The sequence below is a fragment of the Ovis aries genome, chromosome 6 (assembly GCF_016772045.2).
Source record: "Ovis aries strain OAR_USU_Benz2616 breed Rambouillet chromosome 6, ARS-UI_Ramb_v3.0, whole genome shotgun sequence".
Lineage (NCBI taxonomy): Eukaryota > Metazoa > Chordata > Mammalia > Artiodactyla > Bovidae > Ovis > Ovis aries.
In genome coordinates, this window is record NC_056059.1 from 25,183,391 (window position 1) to 25,203,607 (window position 20,217).

General features: G+C 43.2%; 1 protein-coding gene across 6 annotated transcripts in view; it reads right to left on the bottom strand.

Annotated features, from left to right (window-relative positions):
- DAPP1 (dual adaptor of phosphotyrosine and 3-phosphoinositides 1) overlaps positions 1-10,161 on the bottom strand; it is a 59,676-nt gene extending 49,515 nt beyond the window's left edge. For all 6 annotated transcript variants that reach the window (XM_060416852.1, XM_012179624.5, XM_060416853.1 and 3 more), the window contains exon 1: positions 9,967-10,161. In XM_060416852.1, the coding sequence (XP_060272835.1) occupies positions 9,967-10,067 (101 nt within the window). In that variant the 5' untranslated portion in view covers positions 10,068-10,161. The remainder of the gene's footprint in view (positions 1-9,966) is intronic.
- Positions 10,162-20,217: the final 10,056 nt, after the last annotated feature.

Sequence of the window (20,217 nt, forward strand, 5' to 3'; positions counted from 1 at the left end):
CCTCAGGATCCTCAGTCTTCGTGGCAGCATCTGAAATCTTTAGTGAAGTACACAAACCCTTAGTTGCAGCATGTGGGATCTAATTCCCTGACCAGGAACAGAGCCAGCCCCCTGCATTGGGAGCGCAGAGTCTTAGCCACAGGACCATAAGGGAAGTCTCTGCGCTCTCTGTCTTCTTCCTTGCTAAGTTTATGCTTGCCCTCAGAATCTTCTGAACACAATGATGATAGAACAACACAAAAAAATGAATCTATTAGGCAATCTCAACCTAAGCCATCTTAACTCAGGCTACCTCATCCTCTGTGCTTGAGTCCCTCCATGGGATTGCTTTTGTATTCATTTATTTCACGGGGTCGCACAGAGTCAGACACGACTGAAGCAACTTAGCAGCAGCAGCAGTGTTAGATACTTTGATTTCCTGAAAAAATGAAGCTCTCGGCCATCAGAAATCATGGGTTAAGGAAAAGGAAATGTCTTATCAGCTCAGAAGATGTCAGTAGTGAAATTGGTACCATAGTCAGGCCGCAGCATATTTTATGTGACAATGTGGTACTGTCCACATGAGCATGTTAAGTCCGCTGTTCACAGATGTGGGCTCATCTTTCTGTTGATCATAGCAAAGGATCCCATCCAAATAAACAGAACCAAGCAGAGGCTTGGCAAAGAAGTTTGAAAGCTCTGTGTATCATAGTGTGATACATGGGGCAGTTGTAGAAAGACTCACCACAGTCTCCAATCAGGAGGATTCTGTGATGGAACCAGCTGGTCCGAGGCAGTGTCCATTGGCATTCTAAATGCCCACATTTACAAATGATAGTAGCAGAGCTAGATGGGGCGGCCAGCTGCCCGGGCTTTAGGAAGCACACCTGAGTGACGGCAGGGCCAGGGTAGTCTCGCCACACAATGCACTGAAGGTGGGGCCTCCAGTGTTTTCTCGTGGAGCCAAGGCCCAGCTAAAAGGAAACAGACTGAATGGGTGTGATAATTCTGTGGGAGTCGGAAACCAGGCCAAACCTGTTCTTGAAGGAGACTGAGCAGCGAGACAAGAAGTTCTGAGGGGTGGAAACACAGAAAGAGAGGCAGAGACCCGGAAATCCAGAGACACAGAGGGAAACAAAGGGTCAGAGACACATAAGCCAAGAACTGTAAAAAGAGAGACACAGAGACCTGGAGACCGAGAAAGGCACACACAGAGGCTCACATAGGCAGCCAGAAACACCTAGGGACTAACAGAGACCCACCCAGAGTGATCCAGACACAAAAGTGGAGAACCCCAAGTGACAGAAGGACGCAGACCCACGGAGCCTGACTTGGGTCAGTGGACCCAGGGAGGTCGGAGACACGTGGGACCCCAGGGCAGAGCCACCAGGAATGGGGAGGGTGGGGAATGAGGGCAAAGTGCATCTCATCCCAGCGGAGATCCTGTCCAGTCCCCAGGTCTGCCTGCAGTGTGCATAAACGGCTGTAAAACCGAAAGAGCATCATTGTTCTCCCCGTGGCTGGGGGTCAGGGAATGTGTGATTGGGACCTGGAACCAGATTTCAGAGACTGGCTAGAAAAACTATTTCATGGATACGAGCTTGAGGGGGACTTGAATGACTGGGCAGACATTCCAAACCAGAGGCTCTCTCAAGAAGGCTCATATCTGAGTGGAAGCAAGCTTGACTCTGCACTTAGTCCCTTACAACCTAAACATCATGCAGTGCTGCTTCAGGGTGGATAATTGTCCTCAGACTGTAGTTGCCATTGACAACCTACCACTGTGGGCTGGGACAGGAGACAGAGATGGCCACTTTCAGGAAGCTACATCTATAGGAAAAGGTCCCAAACTTTGGGGGAACGTAAAAAAAGAAAGATCCTTGTTTCATTATCTCCTGTCTATTTCATTATTTAGATGGTGCCTCCAACTGAGGTCAATTTTTCCCAGCAGGTAAACCATTTGTTAAGAGGACTGAGTGAGTCTAGGGGTAATATATAGAAGTACATCACCAGTGTTGGTGTGGAAAACTGAAGTCAGGGACCTTGAGTTCTTGTCTTGGTTTTGACCCAACTTGAGACGATTCAGATATTTAGACATCTGCTCTTTGTCAAGTGCTGGGCTTGGATGGAACAGACCAAGATGTGTAACCTACAGCCCTGCCCCTATGTTGCTCATTGTCAAAAGGAGGACTCAGTGCTCAGCCTGGAGCAGATGTCCAAACCTCTGAGGGCCTTAGGACTGACATCATCTGGAAATGGTTCTAAGACTATGCGGAGAATTAATCCAAAAGATATACAAAACTGGTGGTGAGTCAGAATGCTATGAGCAGTAAAATGAGACTCAGGCACCTTTAGATTTTTATAATGATAGAGCAAACAATGGATGAATTAGAAGGCATTCATGACATTAAGACTGTCAAAAATTTTTTATGTCATTTTGAAAAACTATACAAAAGCAGAACTCATTCTTATTTGGATATGAATCCCTTATGTTTTTAGCTCAGAGGAATTACTGGCATCCACCCCTGTTCCTCCCTTACTATTCCCAGATCCTCACTCTAGTTTCTTATTCACAGATCTGTAAACTCCCTCACTTGTTAGCTTTCTTGGCTCTGAACTCATTGCTATGTACCATGCTCAACTCCCAGGTTAATCTATCCCAAAACGAAGCATGGTGGCCACACAATTCCACGTTCCTGTAAATGTTCAATATTTCCATACTGTCGAATGAAGTTTGACTGAAGTCCAAACTCCTGATCTATTTAAGGCTTTCTGGAATTTGGACCAGTCTAAATATTCAGATTTTAAAATAGAGAAACAGGCTAGCTGAGGAAAGACCAGACCCAGAATCCCCTTTGAGAAAGAACTAAAAATAGATGAAGAAGATATACAGTACCAGAAAGCCAGAGCAAAATTATATACACGGTATGACCGCAATTCCATCTGTGTGTGTTTACAGAAAACTGCTTTTAAAAGACTGGAGAGAAGTTGAATAATATGTCATTTTGGGGGTCACTTTGGGTGCTTTTCTTTGTTCCCAAATTTTCAATAATTAATGCATTTATTATTTTAAACTGTGATGAATAATATCAGATATATAAGAAAGTAGAAAAATAGTATAAATAATACCCACATATTTAAATAATATTCATATTTTAGGTAAAATCATTTTTAACTTTTTGCCATATTTTCTTCCTATGTTTTTGAGTGAACATTTAAAAGTAAATTACAGATATCACAGCACTTTAATCTTAAGTAATTCAGCACATGCCTCCAAAAAGCAACCTTGTCTGACATAGCTATATTTTTCTCAAAACAAATTGAACTCTTGCCTTTATGCTTTTTAAACTTTAAAGATTTTTAAATAAGGCAGAATGGGAGCAGACACTAGTGGGCAGGGAGTTGGGAGCACAGGGCTACAAGGAACCTGGAGATGACCAGGCAACAGCTAAGACTCAGCTACCCAGCTGCGGTGGGGTTCAGATACGGGCCCACATCAAGGAGCAGGAGCCGGAGTGTGTGGGCTCAGACCAGGAATTTATCCTAGCTGATGGGACAGTTGTGGGAGGGAGTTGGTGGGAACAAGAAATTAACCCAGGTTTGAAAAAAAAAAGGGGGGTGGTAAGAAACTAGAAACCAGAAGAGGACAGCCAGGTGGAAACGTTCTCAAAGAACATAGCGAAGGTGGGGTCTCTCAGAGGTGAAGACCAGAGTCAGGCTGAAGGCTGAGTAATGACCCTCCCAGGGGCTGGGAGGGTCCAAGTCCATGTGGATGGTTTTCATTTTCTGAATATCCACATGCTTTCCCCCTTCTACTGTGTTATTCATGCCATTTTCTCTTTAGAAAATGTCTCTCTCGCTCCCTTCAACTGACAGAAATTCTATGGATCTCCTTGCTTCTGGCCATCTGCCGTGAGCCTTGTGTAGATGCAGTGATGACCCCTGCCCCTCTACCCTGCCTTCTAACTCCACCCACACCGGCATGCCCTGTCCTCTGCACTGTAAACTCCTCCAGGGGATAGCCACTGCTTACTGCTAGCATCTCCCACAACTGCCTTGCTTAATGTCGTCATTCAACAGACGGATCTATGAAGGAATAGAAGGGAGAATGAATGAAACAAAGTGACCTCACCCAGTGTGGAGAACCTGTGTGGCCAGACTTCCACATGTAAGTGGGAGGAAGTCACCGTTACCCATAGAGGAACAGAAACACAACAAGCAAAGAGGAAATTCAATTGCTTCAAGCGGAGATCGAACTGTGCACTGCAAGTTACATACTCTTGCTCAGCCACAAGAGAATCACCCTCATGTTCAGAGTCCAAGATTACAGAATTGTGCTAGAAGAGGAACAAGCTTCATTGCTCTACTTGGTATCAAGTAAACAGGTTCCTTTAAAGCTTTGACTCTACCATGTTTCTCTTAGCTTACTCAATTTGTCTAGCCTAGAAGAAAGGAATCTGCCCTCAATTTTTAAAAGTTCTGATGAATTAGGGTATTGATCTGGCTTTGTGTGCATATTTATTGTATGAAGAATGTGAAAGAATAATGTCTTTTAGTTAAAAAAAAAAAAAACATTTTGGTGATAGTCATCACAGAACTTTTTTTCTCTCAGTTCTCACCAGCACTAATAGTGCAGGTATAATAAGAAGAGAGAAGTTTGACAGAAATTAGGAAGTCATATTAGTGGAGAAAAATGTGTGCTCTGGAGCCAAACTCCCGGATTCAAAGTTTAGTGAGCCTGTAAACCTGGGCATGTGATAATAAAAGCTCTGTCCTTCATTTCTCCATTTGCAAACAAGAATGATATAAGTGGTAGTATCTATACACAGTGATGTGTGAATTTAATAAGTCACACAAGCAAAGGGCTTAAAATAACGCCTGGTATATGGTGAGCGTCCAGCAATGACTAATTGCCATTCTTAGAACATTTGCCTTCTTTCATCTCGTGGAAGGAGTAGCAGCTTTGGAGCAAGTTCCTAGGCACTGTCAGGGCACCAGCATCGAGGTCTGTGACCTAGAGACAGTTCACTTGACTGACTTGAAGTCACCTCCTGAATTTATGAAATGAGCATAGTCACACGGTGCTATTGGGAAGGTCAAATGATGTGAATGGCCTGGGGCTGGCACATGACTCAGAACAGGAGAACAACCTGGTTCCATGGGATAAGCATGGACTGGGGACCCAGATTCTCTAGGCAGTCTGATTGCTCTGCTGATGAGTCTCCTTGGATATAGAGCTGGAGCATCAGTATCATTCAAAGACCAGAGTGAGTATATGCAAAATGCCTGCCTTGCCCTTGCCGTGAGAACTTGCTTTAGTTGTTATTACTCATTCCCTAGGTCAGCAAGTCATCATCTGAGGGCCAATTCCTGCCAAGGTACAAGTTTTTGTTTTGACTGTGAGCCAAGTGGAGTTTTATACTTAAACAGTTAGAGGGAAAAAAAAGAATATTTTGTGATTCATGAAAATTATATGAAATTCAAATTTTAGGGTAGGTCCTTAAATAACATTGTGTTTGCACACCATCATAGTCATTTATTTTTGTGTTATCTATGGCTGTTTTTACCCCACAAGGGCAGATGTAAGTAGCTGAAGCATAAGTCATAAAGCCTGCAAAGTCTGAAATATTTATAACCTGGGTTTTGACAAAAATGTTTGCTGAGCCTTCATCTGGTCTAATCTTCTCTTAGAGGTGAGAAGTGAGAGACTTTTAATGAATTTATTTTAATATCCAGAGCTTAGAATCTACTTTCTTGACTTTGACCAACACAGCCAAACACAGATACTTTCTTATCAAATTTGATACTTGGGAAAGTATATATATAACAAAAGAATATTTTTTAAAGGAATATTTACTATATTTCTCACTTGAAGGAATATGTATGACTAGATAATTTGAATAATTTTTTTCTATTCTTTTTGCATTTTGGCCCCACAGCATGTGGTATCTTAGTACTGCAACCAGGGATTAAACCCACGTCTCTTGTAATCTCTGGACCACCAGGGAAGTCCCCATGAATATTTAGTTTTAAAATATCCTAAAATATTTTTATTTTGTGTCTGTAGTTATACCCTTTGCAAGGGAGCATCTTTAAACAAACTACAAACCTACACCATTCCTACACTGTTTTGTAGGAACTTTTGTTATAATAAAAGAATTGCGGGAATTTTAAATAGTTAAAATGAAAGTGAAACTATTAATCGCTTTGTTGGTCTGACTCATTTCAACCCCATGGACTGTAGCACACCAGGCTCCTCCTCTGTCCTTGGAATTCTCCAGGCAAGAATATTGGATTGGGCTGCCATTCCCTTCTCCAGGGAATCTTCCCGACCCAGGGATCGATCCTGGGTTTCAGGCATTGAAGGCAGATTCTTTACCGTCTGAGCCACCAGGGAAGCCCTTCAATGGGGACGATCCCCTGGAGAAGGGAACACTCACTCCGGTATTCTTGCCTAGAAAATTCCACAGACAGAGGCGCCTGGCGGGCCTACAGTCAGTGGGGTCCCGAGAGTTGGACAACACTACATTGATTAGCATTCTAGCCTAGTTTGTTCCTTAGGTGGTGTCTCAAATCGTCATTGTTTCCTTTCCCCATCACTTGATTTTGAAAGCCTCACACAGCCTGACCTCTGTTCCCTGCCCACCTTCTCCTTCACACGGATCCTCCACGGCCCTTGCCCCTCCCTTCCCACCTCCCCCCACCCCCATTCAGCCGGTGTGTAAGTGAAGCTGAGCAACCATTGCAGATTGTGTTATTTCCCCTTTGCTTCTGGCTGCGTGAATATGTTTAGGGTGAAGAAAAAAATGTTTTTAGGCTGACACTCGGACAAATGAGACACAGAAATGCATCCAAGTTGCTTAATTTAGGTACTTTAGAGAGAATAAACGCATCTTCTGTGCAAGTCATGTGTGTCCTAGAAAGGCAGGGGAAGGAGCTGCTGCAATTCAGGGTCTAATTTACAGAGCTGACAGATTCCAGAGCCCGGAGGAAAATAGGGACCGAAGAACAAAAATGCATAACATATCTTCCATTTAACCATCACCTTATCTGTTTGTCTCTATCAAAAATACAAACATTAAGAATCTATCTAACTATTCAAATTATCCTTTTAAAAACAACTTTAAAATGAAGGCAATAAAATCAGCCCCTTTTTATCTACCAACTGCATTAAATCATTTTGTTTTTAGGGAACATTTGAAAAACTGAATTAATTAGAAGTGTAGGAGTAGCTGGATTCCGAGGTGGCACAGTCGTAAAGAATCTGCCTGCCAATGTAGGTGATGCAAGAGACACAGGTTAGATTGATCCTTGAGTCATGAAGATCGTTTGGAATAATATATGGCAACCTGTTCCAGTATTCTTGCCTGGAAAATTCCAAGGACAGAAGAGTCTGGTGGGCTACAGTCCATGGAGTTGCAAAGAGTCAGACATCATTGAGCCTCCACATTCTGTTTGGGGGTAGATTCTACCTAACCAGTAGCTTATAGGTTCAAAGAAGAAGTTTCACTTTATTCAGAATTCTGCCAGAGACAAGAAGTCATTTTCAAGTATTCTCAGATCCTATGACCGACGAGAAGTGTATCAGGATTGTCCTAGAGGGACAAGAGCTCAAGTCCATTATTAAATTGTCAGGGACTTTGTAAGCTTGTTGTTAAACCTTTGGCAGCTTGAAAATGCCCATGGTCAGAGTATTTATACCTGGGAAACAGGGCCATCCACCAGCCAGGTGATATACTAACCCAACACTGAGTATTAAAAAAAAAAAATGCTCTTTTGGTTTCTTATCAGGATGATGAAAATGTTATAAAATTGGTTTATGGTGATGGTTGTAGCACTCTTTAAAGCCACTACAAATTATTGAACTGTACACTAGAAATGAGTGAATTCTATGATGTATTAAATATATCTGTAAAAAACTGGTAAACAAAATGCTCCCAAACCCACAAATGAAATATCAGTATCTATTTATTCATGGCTTTAAGATTCCTCATGTATGTACTCAACAAATGAAAAACAAGGCCACATTGACTCAGTGATTCTGACGGATTTCTGTTCTGTGCAGGGATTCTCAGCTTCAGTCTCCCTCTGGAATCACTTGGAAACTTTACAAAGAAAATGCTCACCTCCCAAGACACTGATGTCATTTGTCTGGTGGGTGGCCTGCACAGGGAATTTTTTTAAACTCCTTAGGTTATACTAGTTCATGGCCAAGGTTAAGAAACACAACTGTAGAGCAATTTCCCTAGACAACTGTAGCTGGCCTGTTGTTGCAGAAACCATCCTCGCATGTTAAAGACATTTCCAGGCCTCCTGAAATAGAGAGGTCTGGACATAAAAGCACCTTTTGGGGGTAACTGGGCGTTACAGTGGATGTCCATCTCCACATGTAGAGGAAAGACACCTGTTTCCTGGTGGGTTTTACCTGTAGTCATTTCTTGATATGAGCACTAAGGGGGGGAGAAGACACAGCATTAGCTCATCTCTGTCACTGAAGTGAGTGCCAAGGGTACTCAATCACAGAGCCTCGGTTCAAGGATTGTTGAATTAAGGGAGCAGAGCTGAGTATTTCCTTTGTTTTTCCTCCTTTGGGGCTTCCTACCAATTGTGGGCTGGGAATCTAGATAACCCATCGCATAAAGAATGATAGTTTAATAAGTTAATAAAGATCTAAGTGAGAGCCCAGCTTCCCACTTTCATGCCTCGGCTCTGTGATGACTGTTTTGGATGCTCAGGGGGCATTTGACCTCTGCTGTTTGGGGATTTGGTCCAGGAGGCTAGAAGTGTCCTGGAGCTCTGACTCCACTCCCCATAAGGGGAGTTTCCTTTACTGAAAAATCTGGCTGTTATGTCTGATTTACCTTATGAAGGTAGAGTTCAATTCTGAGACCTCAAGTTTAAAATCTATTAATATAGACAGGACTCGTTGAGAACTCTTATAGTAAAACAACTCCAAAAGATACAATCTCTGCGGTCTTCAAGGAGAGAGAGTTCATCCCCAGTTTTTCTCTGATTAAGAACACAGACCTGGCAGATTGGAAACCTGACTCGTAATTGATTGGTGACTGTTGGAACTTACTCAGTCCCTTTGGTGCTTGTTTCCTTCCTTTGTAAGACGGAGATGAGTGAAGGTCCTCTGTCCTTGGGTGTTTGTGAAGATCAGAGCTGTTTAGTAGGACAGCAGGTGCAAGGCTTGCCTCTCTGGAATCACAGGTGTCAAAACCAGCCTTGCCAGTCTATTCCTGGTGCATCCGGGGAAAGGAGCAGTTTCTCTAGGAAATCCCCTGCCCTTCTCTTGCGCAATACTTGCTTCTTTTATTAAGTATCCTGAGGAACTGTCTCGTCTGGTCCCTTTCTAAAGACAGGACTACGATGATTTCACCTACCTAAATGTACAGCCTGTTTGAAGCAGAAAGTTTATCCCCTTCCTGACTTGTTAGTATTTGAAAGAGTCAAAGTTGTCCTTCCAGACATGCATGCATACAAGAGGTCACAAGTGTAGTGTCGGGAGAAAGAAACACATATGGGACACGGCTGCACACACTTCCTCATTCTTTCTCTTTTGAAAAAGTCCCTCTCCCTTATGGCAGGGTCTAGGCTTTCTGTTTATTTCACAGCTTGGAGCTCAGAACTCTTAAACAGCACATTTATTTATAAACCAGATCAATAACAACAAGGAAACCCAGCAACATCAGTGACCACAGCCCAATTCTGTCTGTAATCTCAAAGAATTTCCAATATTTTATTTTTGTCCCATTTTCTCCACCTCCTTATTTTTAGATCTGCAAAGATGATACATGCTTTCACAGTGGAATTGGCCCCACACAGAGATGAGTATCTACTGTCCTTTGAGTAACAAGAATGGAAGATTGGCAGGCAGAGAGAGACAGTACTAAGGTAATCACTCGTCAAGCTGAGCATTCAGGTCAGAGCCGTGAGTTAAGGTTCCCCCAAGAACCTCCTGGAGAAGGGGACCTGCCCTCTTACCCCAAGTCCTGGAGCAGCTCCGCTTCTCCATCTGACCTGCTCCACAGATCTGAAGGATCCTGGGTGCTCATCTTCCCTTCTAGATAGTCTGCTCTGCCCATTCACGCCCCTCACGTCCACAAAGCCCCTGCCAAGGTGCTCTGGGTAAGCGGCAGAGAGGGACGGCTCTGCTGTTCCTCACAGTCTCCCCTCCTTGGTGAGACCCAAGCCGGCTGTGGCTGCAAGTCTCCAACCAGCAAGGAAGTGAAACTTGGTTACTCCTCCCACTGACACTCACCACCCCGGCCCCTAGGCAGTGGCAGGAGTGTTGTGTCAGTCAGGAAACATGCAAAGTTAGGTAGCCACCCCTGAGGACACCCACACTGCCTCACGCAACACGCAGTTACTGTCAAAGGAAATAAAGATGAAAGTACTCCAACTGAGATTGAGTATTAACTCTGACTCTCCTCAGGAGGCCAAATCATCATTTTTCTTAATGCTGTTTGCCTCTGGTTTGTAGGGGATGCATCCCATCACCCCTGCTTCTGTCTCACACACAGGAGCACGGAGGTAGCTTCTAGGTGAGAAACATCTTTCAAGGAGGCAAAGAAATCAGACTTGAACCACTAGCTTCTGTCCTGAAGTCTGATTTTTATCACTTTTCTCAATATTGCTGCTTCCATCATTCAAGCTTTTCAACATACACTTGATGTTCAGGTTGAGCGTGATTCAGAGATAATTATTGTTCCTCCAGGGAAGAAGGATTAAGTTCAAACAAAGTAGAGAAGCTGCAGGGGGGCAGCCAGGTGCCCAGCTCAGAGGGCAGGTTAGAGCTCCCAGAATCGCTGCATTTTGCTTCCTTCCCTGGGTGACTAACACCTGGTATTGCTCTGTGTCCAGTCTCATGGGTAGAGCTTGCCAGCTCCCTAAAAGTTCAAAAGGGAAACTGTCATCACTCTGAATCCTGGGGAAGTGGACAGAGTACTATAATAAGGGGACAAAGAACATATGTTGCTTCCCGCATACTCTCTATAGGAACCTGCAGGAAAGAGTCTCTGTCTCATTCTCTCCCTTCCTCTTGTGACACCCGACTCAATCAGGGTTCGTCAGGGTGCTCTATAAATCACTCCTCCCAGGGCTGTCTGAAGACCAGCAGCATCACCAGAAGCTTGTAAGAATGTAGCATTTGGATTCATCCCAGCGCTTCTGAACCGGTATCTACATTTGAACAATATCCCTAAGCTGACTCTGTAGTGCTTTAAAGGTTGAGGAGACTGCTTTATAGGAAATCAAGATAGCAAGAAGGGCTTCCCTGGTGGCTCAGTTGGTAGAGAATTCACTTGCCAATGTAGGAGACGCAGGTTCAATCCCTAATCCAGGAAGATCCCACGTGCTGCAGAACGGCTAAAACCATGCACCGCAGCGACTGAAGGCCTGGCACCCCAAGCCTGCACTGCACCCCAAGCCTGCGCTGCACCCCGAGAGAGGCCACTGCAGGGAGAAGCCAGTGCCCCGCGACTCGAGTAGCCCCCACTCACTGCCACTAGACAAAGCCCAGCAGCGAAGACCCTGCACAGCCACAGATAGATTAATTAAATTGTTTAAAAAATCTGCCTGCAATGCAGGAGACCCAGGTTCCATCCCTCGGTTGAAAAGACCCCGATCCCCTGGGGAAGGGCATGACAACCCACTCCAGTATTCTTTCCTCAAAAATTCCTTGGACAGAGGAGCCTGAAAGACAACAGTCCATGAGTTGTAAAGAGTCCGGACACAACTGAGTGAATAAACCACCACCAGCAAGAAGAGGTCAGTCTGTACCTGACGTTATTCTAGCTTTTCCCCCGGGGCCTTCCCTCCGGCCTCTACTCATCCCCATTGTCTGAGATCTTGACTTACCCTGCCTGCTGGGGAGGGATTCCTGTGTGTCTAGAGATGGCCTGGTAAGCTCTGATAACACACAGGAATGAGTGGTACATCCATATTTAAAATTCTTTTAGCTACAGTTTGTTCAGAGAGAAGCATAGTGTCCACTTGGAACAGAGGCCTGTCCTGGCCAGGGAGCTGCTGAATGTGAACACTGCAGAGACAGGGCGACAGTCGGGCAGAGTTCCTGTTCTCTTTCTACTGCTCTTTCTGATCCCATTTTAGCAAATTTCGCTTAATCTTTTTAATTTTTAGGAAAGTAGCAGCCTTCACTAAGATGCCTGTCTTCCCCTTTTCACTCTTCCTTCCCCTCTCCCTTTCTCATCTTGCTGTCCCATCTGTTGCTTTTGACTTTGATGTCATACTTTTTGGGGTCCCGTATCCCATGTTCTCCAGGACTCCCTCTCATCCCTACCATCCCCATGCTCCACTGAGTTGGCATTAAGCATTGTGGGGAGACCAGTTCCCACAGCATCACTAGATGGTTTCAATGAAAAGCTGAACAGTCATAAAATATTTGTAATTTTTTATATTAAATTGGCCACATGCCAATTTACATATTGGCTTACATATATTTGTATATTTTAAATATTAATATATTATATATATAATTATATATTATAAATATAGAAAAATATATATCAGAGAAGGCAATGGCAAGCCACTCCAGTACTCCTGCCTAGAAAATCCCATGGACAGAAGAGCCTGGTAGGCTGCAGTCCATGGGGTCGCTAAGAGTTGGACACGACTGAGTGAGTTCACTTTCACTTTTCACTTTCATGCACTGGAGAAGGAAATGGCAACCCACTCCAGTGCTCTTGCCTGGAGAATCCCAGGGACGGGGGAGCCTGGTGGGCTGCCGTCTATGGGGTCGCACAGAGTCAGACACGACTGAAGTGACTTAGCAGCAGCATCAACATAAATATATATTAATATATATATATATTAATAATATATAATATATATTTGGGCTTCCCTGGTGGCTCAGTGGTAAAGAATCAGCCTGCCAATGCGGGAGACGTGGGCTCACTCCCTGGGTTGGGAAGATCTCCTGGAGAAGAAAATGACAACCCCCTCCTGCATTCTTGCCTGGGAAATCCCATGGACAGAGGAGTCTGATGGGCTATAGTCCATGGGGTCACAAAAGAGTTAGATATGATTTAGCAACTAAATAGCAACAACATGTATATATATTTATTAAAGAAACTGTAACTTTTGCTTTCAAACACCTTCCAAACAGGCACAAAGAATATTTTTTAAAAGCAGATAGCTCACTTCATATTTATTTCATTATTCTCTTTTCAATGATGCTGATTCATAGAACTGAGTTCTTTCCACACTGTATTGGACATAGAAATGGGCACAAACAGTCTTGAGCTGTTTTGACAATTTTGGAACATCTTATTCTTCGACGGGAAATTATTTTCTTTATCAACCTTCGTCGGGATGACTATCACATTTTAATCATCAATATTCTCATTTAGAGGATTCAGGGAGTTATTTTGTCCAGATTTGAATTTATTTACTAGAAAAATAGATTTCTAACATTTGGGACTACTCTAAGATGTTTTTCAAAAAACATGACTCCATGTGGTTGAAGAAACTTTTAAATCTTTTCCTAATCTATTTTTCTCTACGGAAAGCTCAAATGTCACAATGCTGCTTTGCACCTGGTTACCTAGCAATGGCAACTCTACCCATACTCTTCAGAGTGCTAGGGGAATGGTCCTTTGGTTCCTTCGGTTGATTAACTGTTACACAAGCATGATTTCTTCTTCTCCATCATTTATGTTGGTGGGAAGTAAATGACACATTCTGGAAAAGGGAACAATATATGGGATTACCATGGATTGAGGTTACCATAGCTTGGGCTTGAGGGACCCTCCCTCTATTTATTACTGGCTGTTCTTTCCACTCATGGAAAAGAAGAAAGTATTGTTTTCATATAAAGTTGGAAGAGAGGAACAGTAGAGGAAGAAAGAACTAACCATTGATTTTCGGCTGCAGGCCAGCTTTCCAAAAGGAAGGCTTCTCATTCTCTTTCTAACCCCGTGGCAAGCTCAGAGCTGCCACATTGCTTTTAAAACTATGTCAGTTTGAGTTTTATTTCAAGCCACCATCTCTGTGTTCTCTGTCACAACTGTGTGATCAATATCAAAGGTCATGTGAATTAACTGGGACCCTTTCATTTTCTTCTCTTGTCTAGATAAGCAGTACCAGATTCTTTGTTGGATAAAGCTGTCTGTAAGTGGCTATAACTTGGGCTTCCTTACTGGCTCAGCCCCACCTCAATGCATGAGGCATAGGAGACGTGGGTTCGATCCTTGGGTCAGGAAGATTCCCCTGGAGGAAGGCATGGCAACCTCATTCAGTAGTCTTGCCTGGACAATCCCCACGGACATAGGGGCCTGGCAGGCTATAGTCCATGGGGTCACAAAGAGTCAGATACGACTGACGCACACAAGCATGTAGCCATAACTCACCAACATTAAGGTATAACATTCACTCTATCCCTTTCCTTTCTCAGGAGAGCAGGAAGCTGGAAACAAATAAAAGGAGCTTTCTCTTGAAAGGGAAAGGAAGAATATAAACACGTTGGATTTTACTTTCCTAGTGCACTCCTAGAGAAAACATGGTTTCCTGGGTAACTTAAAATTCTGAAAAAATAAGATCAGCAGACCCATGATGTGGGCTCCAAGTTGCTTAGGAAATATTACATAGAGATAAATTTTAGTTGTTGAGAATTACAAAGCAGACAAGTGAAGATGTCAGCTAGGCATGTGATGGGGTGGCACTGCTTGACTTCCGAGGGGAGGTCATCAGAAGCCTCGCAGCTTCAGCCTGGTCTCGTCGCACACCCAATCTCCAGACATTCCTTCCAGAGTGTTCCCTTGTGGAGCCCAGCAGTAACGCTGGGAGAAGCCATGCTTCCTGGCTGTGCTCTGTTTATAGTCCCAGGAGACCCAACTCAAGTTATCTCAGTCCCAGTTCCAAATAGTATTGAAGAACCTCCAGATGACCCCAGCCTCCATCCAGCTGTCAGTCTCAGGGATCTGCGTCTTACTAATTGAGTCCCAGACACTGAAGAACAGAGATAAGCCCTCCCCTCTACTCCCCGTTTGAATTTCAGATCTAAGGAACACACACACGTGATAAGATGGCTGCTGTTTTAAGTTTGTGGCGGTGTGCTACCCACTGATCAATAACTGAAACCGTTGTTTACCCTCTGGGTCACTGCCCAGAATGTGATCTCTGTCTTCATATGCATGTGAGCTATATATCTATGATGGTTAATTTATTGTGTCAGCATGACTGGGCAACAAGTTGCTCAGATATTTGGTCAACTATTATTCTGAGTATTTTAGTGAGTGCATTTTTTAAAGAGAGATTAACATTTAAACTGGTGGATTTTGAGTAAAGTACAATGCTTTCAGAATTTGGTGGGCCTCTTCTAATCAGCTGAAGGTCTGCACAGAACAAAATCAAGACTATTCTCCAGCTGACTACCCTCAGACTTCATCCATAACATCATTCTCCCTGATTCCACAGCAGACAATGTTGAAACTCAAACTGGAACATCAATTTTCTGGAGTCTCCAGCCTGCCAGCTCATCCTACAGATTTTTGATTTTCCAGCCTCCAATATCAGGTGAGCCAATTCCTTAAAATAAATCTCTTCATATATATATATATATATATATATATATATATAGATAGATAGATAGATAGATAGTTAGATAGATAAATAGATACTGATATAGACAGATATGTAGATATATACATACATATGCTATTGACTCTTTCTCTGGAGAATCCTAATACAGGGTCCATAGGCCTTAAAACTATGGTTCTCAACAGGGGCAATTTTGTCATCCAGTTTGGCAGCATCTAGACACGGTTTGGTTTCACAACTTGGGGAACTACTGGCATCTAGTGAGCATTAGTGCATGAGACACACACCCCCCCCCCAACACACATACAACACACAACAAAATGTTGTCTCACCAAAACATCAAAAGGGTCCATCTGGTCTACCTCAAGCTTGTTTTTTCCTCATATCAAGAGTATCCAATAAACAATGATACCACAGATCCACTGAAGGTAGTTATGCAAAGTCACTTACCTAACAAGAAAGCTAAAAAGCATCCAAAAGCCAGCCCTCTCACCTGCTTTTGTCCACTTTACTAACTGCCTTCAAAGAGCCAGACTGGCTTAGCCAAAAGTGGTGTTCTGGGGAGCAGGTGGAGTCCTGTGCTACATAGAGCAATCTTAAGGAGGATGAGGGCTAAAGGGCTTTGGCAAAACCCTTGGCACCAGGTGTAGATCAGGAGACTTGGTTTTGCACATGTAAGCCGATGTTTCTGGAAAGTGAGAAGTAACTGTGGAGGATGCGAGGGATAGAGGCTAAGGCCCGGCCTCTTCTAGGAAGAGTGAGTGATTAGAGTGAGTAGATGTCGGGGAGTGCTCACCCGGGACTCACTCTTCCTTCGTGTCTGCCCTGTGTTCTCCTCCTAAGCCCATTCCTGGTGTTTCATCAGCTCTGCATGGTTACAGGAAGCCAACGTTCAATGTCATGAGGTCTGGTATAAAGGAATATTTTTACACACTGCTCTGGGTATGAAAACTGGCCATTTAGCAGTTTATTTTTAATTTCCAAGCTCAGCTGGTAAAGAATCTGCCTATAACACAGGAGACCCTGGTTCGATTCCTGGGTCGGGAAGATCCCCTGGAGAAGGGATAGATTACCCACTCCAGTATTCTTGGGCTTCCCTGGTGGCTCAGATGATAAAGAATCTACCTGCAATGAGGGAGACCTGGGTTCAATTCTTGGGTTGGGAAGATTCCCCTGGAGGAAAGCATGGCAACCCACTCCAGTATACAATAGACAAACATAATACAGTAATCTTCATCTTATAAGACTGACAGGCCTAAACGCCTATTATTAACAGAATAGTTAAGAAACGTATGGCCCAGACATGGAGTGGATTTTTATATAGTCTTTAAAAATGCAGTTTTCAAGGGAGTCTTTAGAATAGATATACAAATAATACTAATCATTCAAAGAAAAACTTGATAGAAGGAAATGTAGGAAATTTTCCAAAAGGTAGGCTGGAAACAGCTATGAATATGTGAAATTATATACAATTTCTTAAATCCTTCTTAATATTGTTTGTATATCTTCTAAGATATAAAATACCACTTTAGTAATTAGCAAATAGGAAGTTGAAAACCCGTTTTTAAAAACTTAGAAAGAAGTGTGCTCGTAGTCGGACCTCCCTGGTGGCTCAGTGGTAAAGAATCCTCCTGCCAAGCAGAGGTTCCACCCCTGGGTCAGAAAGATTCCCTGGAGAAGAAAGTAGCAACCCACTCCAGCATTCTTTCCTGGAGAATCCCATGGACAGAGGCGCCTGGTGGGCTACAGTCCATGGGGTTGCAAAGAGTCAGATGACTTAGTGACTGAGCAGGCATGCATGTGCTCTTCAGTTCAGTTCAGTCGCTCAGTCGTGTCTGACTCTTTGCAACCCCATGAACGGCAACACGCCAGGCTTCCCTGTCCATCACCAATTCCTGAAGCTTGCTCAAACTTCTGTTCATTGAGTCAGTGAAGCCATCCAGTTCTCTCATGCTCTGTCATCCCCTTCTCCTCCTGCCTTCAATCCTTCCCAGCATTGGGGTCTTTTCCAAGGAGTCAGTTCTGATTGCATCAGGGGGCCAAAGTACTGGAGTTTCAGCTTCAGCATCAGTCCTTCCAATGAATACTCAGGACTGATTTCCTTTAGGATTGACTGGTTGAATCTCCCTGCAGCCCAAGGGACTCTCAAGAGTCATCTCCAACACCACAGTTCAAAAGCATCAGTTCTTTGGTGCTCTGCTTTCTTGACGGTCCATCTCTCACATCCATGCATGACTACTGGGAAAACCATAGCTTTGACTAGATGAACCTTGTGGGCAAAGTAATGTTTCTGCTTTTTAATATGCTGTCTAGGTTGGTCATAGCTTTTCTTCCAAGGAGCAAGTGTCTTTTAATTTCATGGCTGCAGTCACCATCTGCAGTGATTTTGGAGCCCCCCAAAATAAAGTATCTCACTCTGGTTTATCACTGTTTCTCAATTTTATCCTTGGGGTTAGATCACTCTCACTCTCTCCTTTACTCTGACTTTGTAGCTACTGATAAAACGATTCTTAATGTTTGGAGAAAATCGCTTTTAAGATTCCTTTGAACTTTGAGATTCTGTGACTTTCCCACAGTCCCAGAGAGTTGCTGAAACTCTCCTGCCCACGCACAGTACATATCATGCTTTGCATTGAAGTCAGGGACCATTGCATTGAACCAAACACTGCTTATCACAGGGATCAACATACCTTCAGATAGAGCAGTGTTTGTAATAATTTGAAGAAAGCACATGTCCGTGTGGTTTAAGAGTAGTGCTTTGTTTTGCGTGTCTCCTGATTTCCTAGAACTGCAGTAAGATCTTTTTCACAAGTGATATAGGCAGATTAAATGATATTAAGCTTTCTTCTGCAATGCCTGTACTTTAGCACTCACTGTACCTTATTAAAATCTCAAAAATAAGCAAACATCTGCATTTGAGAGTTAATGTGATGGTGCTATTTGCTTGTGAAGGGTGGCGCCATCTGTACAGAAAGGTCATGCTTAATTGTCTTTCCATTGATTGCTGAATAGTGAAAGCACAACTGAAATGAAACCTTGAACACATAAGCTTTTGTTTTTCAGTTTGCAAAATTAGCTGCTAACTCAACAAAATGAAACCATGTCAGGTTACACACCTTCAAATCTTGTGGGCCTTATTTTAATCCTTTTTGTCTTCTTGGTCTGAGTTTACCTGAAAATATTGCTATATGGACCAATAGATGCAAATAGCAAAGAGGAAAAATTGTCGAACCAGCTGGCCAGCTTAGATATTTCTGAGATACTCTCGTTTCCCTGGAGGCTCCAGGATAGAACTAGGTTATGAAAATGGGTCAGCCTTGAAATCACCCATAATAAGATGGGGGTGGAGCATGCAGAGGGAGTGGAGCAGGTCAGCTAAAATTTCAAAACGTTTGGTACCACTTAGGGAGGAAACCAATCAACAGGAGAGGTCTTGGAAATTTCATGGAGAGCACCTTAGGAGAGAGCCTACTTCAACTCCCCTGTTTAACAGGCTGGGCAAGTGGGTTGGCACATGGTAAAGTTCTTGCCTGAGGTCCAGCCATCGGACCTGAGCAGTCTTGCCTCAGTCCAGCCTGAGGTCAGTGGTGGAGCTGAGTGGATCTGACTTAGCTCATAGTTCTCTCCTTACCCATTCCAGGGATACAAAAGTCAGCAAACTTCAGGGCTTTTTTTTAAGACACAGAGTGCCTTCTGGGCTAGAATTAAATTCACAGGGATTTATATTTTATAAATGTATATATTATACATACACACACATATATATATATGATATATATTATTTGTCCATTTGGAGCCTATATGAAATAAGATAAACTTCCTAAAAATGAAAATCAAGGTTTACATGTCTTTACATAACTCTCTTTAAAACTGTATCAATAAAGACGTATTTCTTAAAAACAGACCTTCAAATAGAAGCTGTAAGAGTTGACATGGTAGAAAGTTTAACTTTACTGTAGTCACCTGATGCTTTTAGCTTGCAGATCAGCGCGGCAGTCAGGGAGCTTTCAACACCCAACTTCCTCGCCGTCCTCTTGGCAGGACGCCTGTGATGAGGATATTCTGCCACTAGATGGCAGTCATACCGCACTGGTTAAGGGAAAGAAAGCGAAATCGCTTAGTCGTGTCTGACACTTTGCGACCCCATGGACTGCAGCCTACCAGGCTCCTCGGTCCATGGAATTTTCCCGGCGAGAGTACTGGAGTGGGTTGCCATTTCCTTTTCCAGAGGATCTTCCCGATCCAGGGATCAAACCCGTGCGGGCAAAAGCTTTACCATCTGAGCCACCAGGGAAGCTCCAGTTAAGGGGCTCTGCTACTTTATTCAGAGTGAAGGTTAGCTCCATTGCTTTCCTATAAAAGCAGGTATAAAGAAAGTAGGAAAAGCGAGTATAGCTCTTTCTTAAAGAAGCCGAATTTAAGGACTACTACCCAACACCTCATTTGTAAAAGATGATTAAAAACTGTTAAATGATTCAAGTATCGTTCACTGTGTGTCTCATCAAGCTTTAAATGGTCGAATTCTTAATTCTGCTCTCCTTTCCTTTGAAGCATTCTGACCTTTACCAAAAGGATTTGAATGAGTAAAAAGTGATTTGAATCTAAAATTTCAGTTTTTAATCTCAAAATGATTTTTGTCCCTGCGATTACAAAATATTTTAAGAACTTACTTCCCCC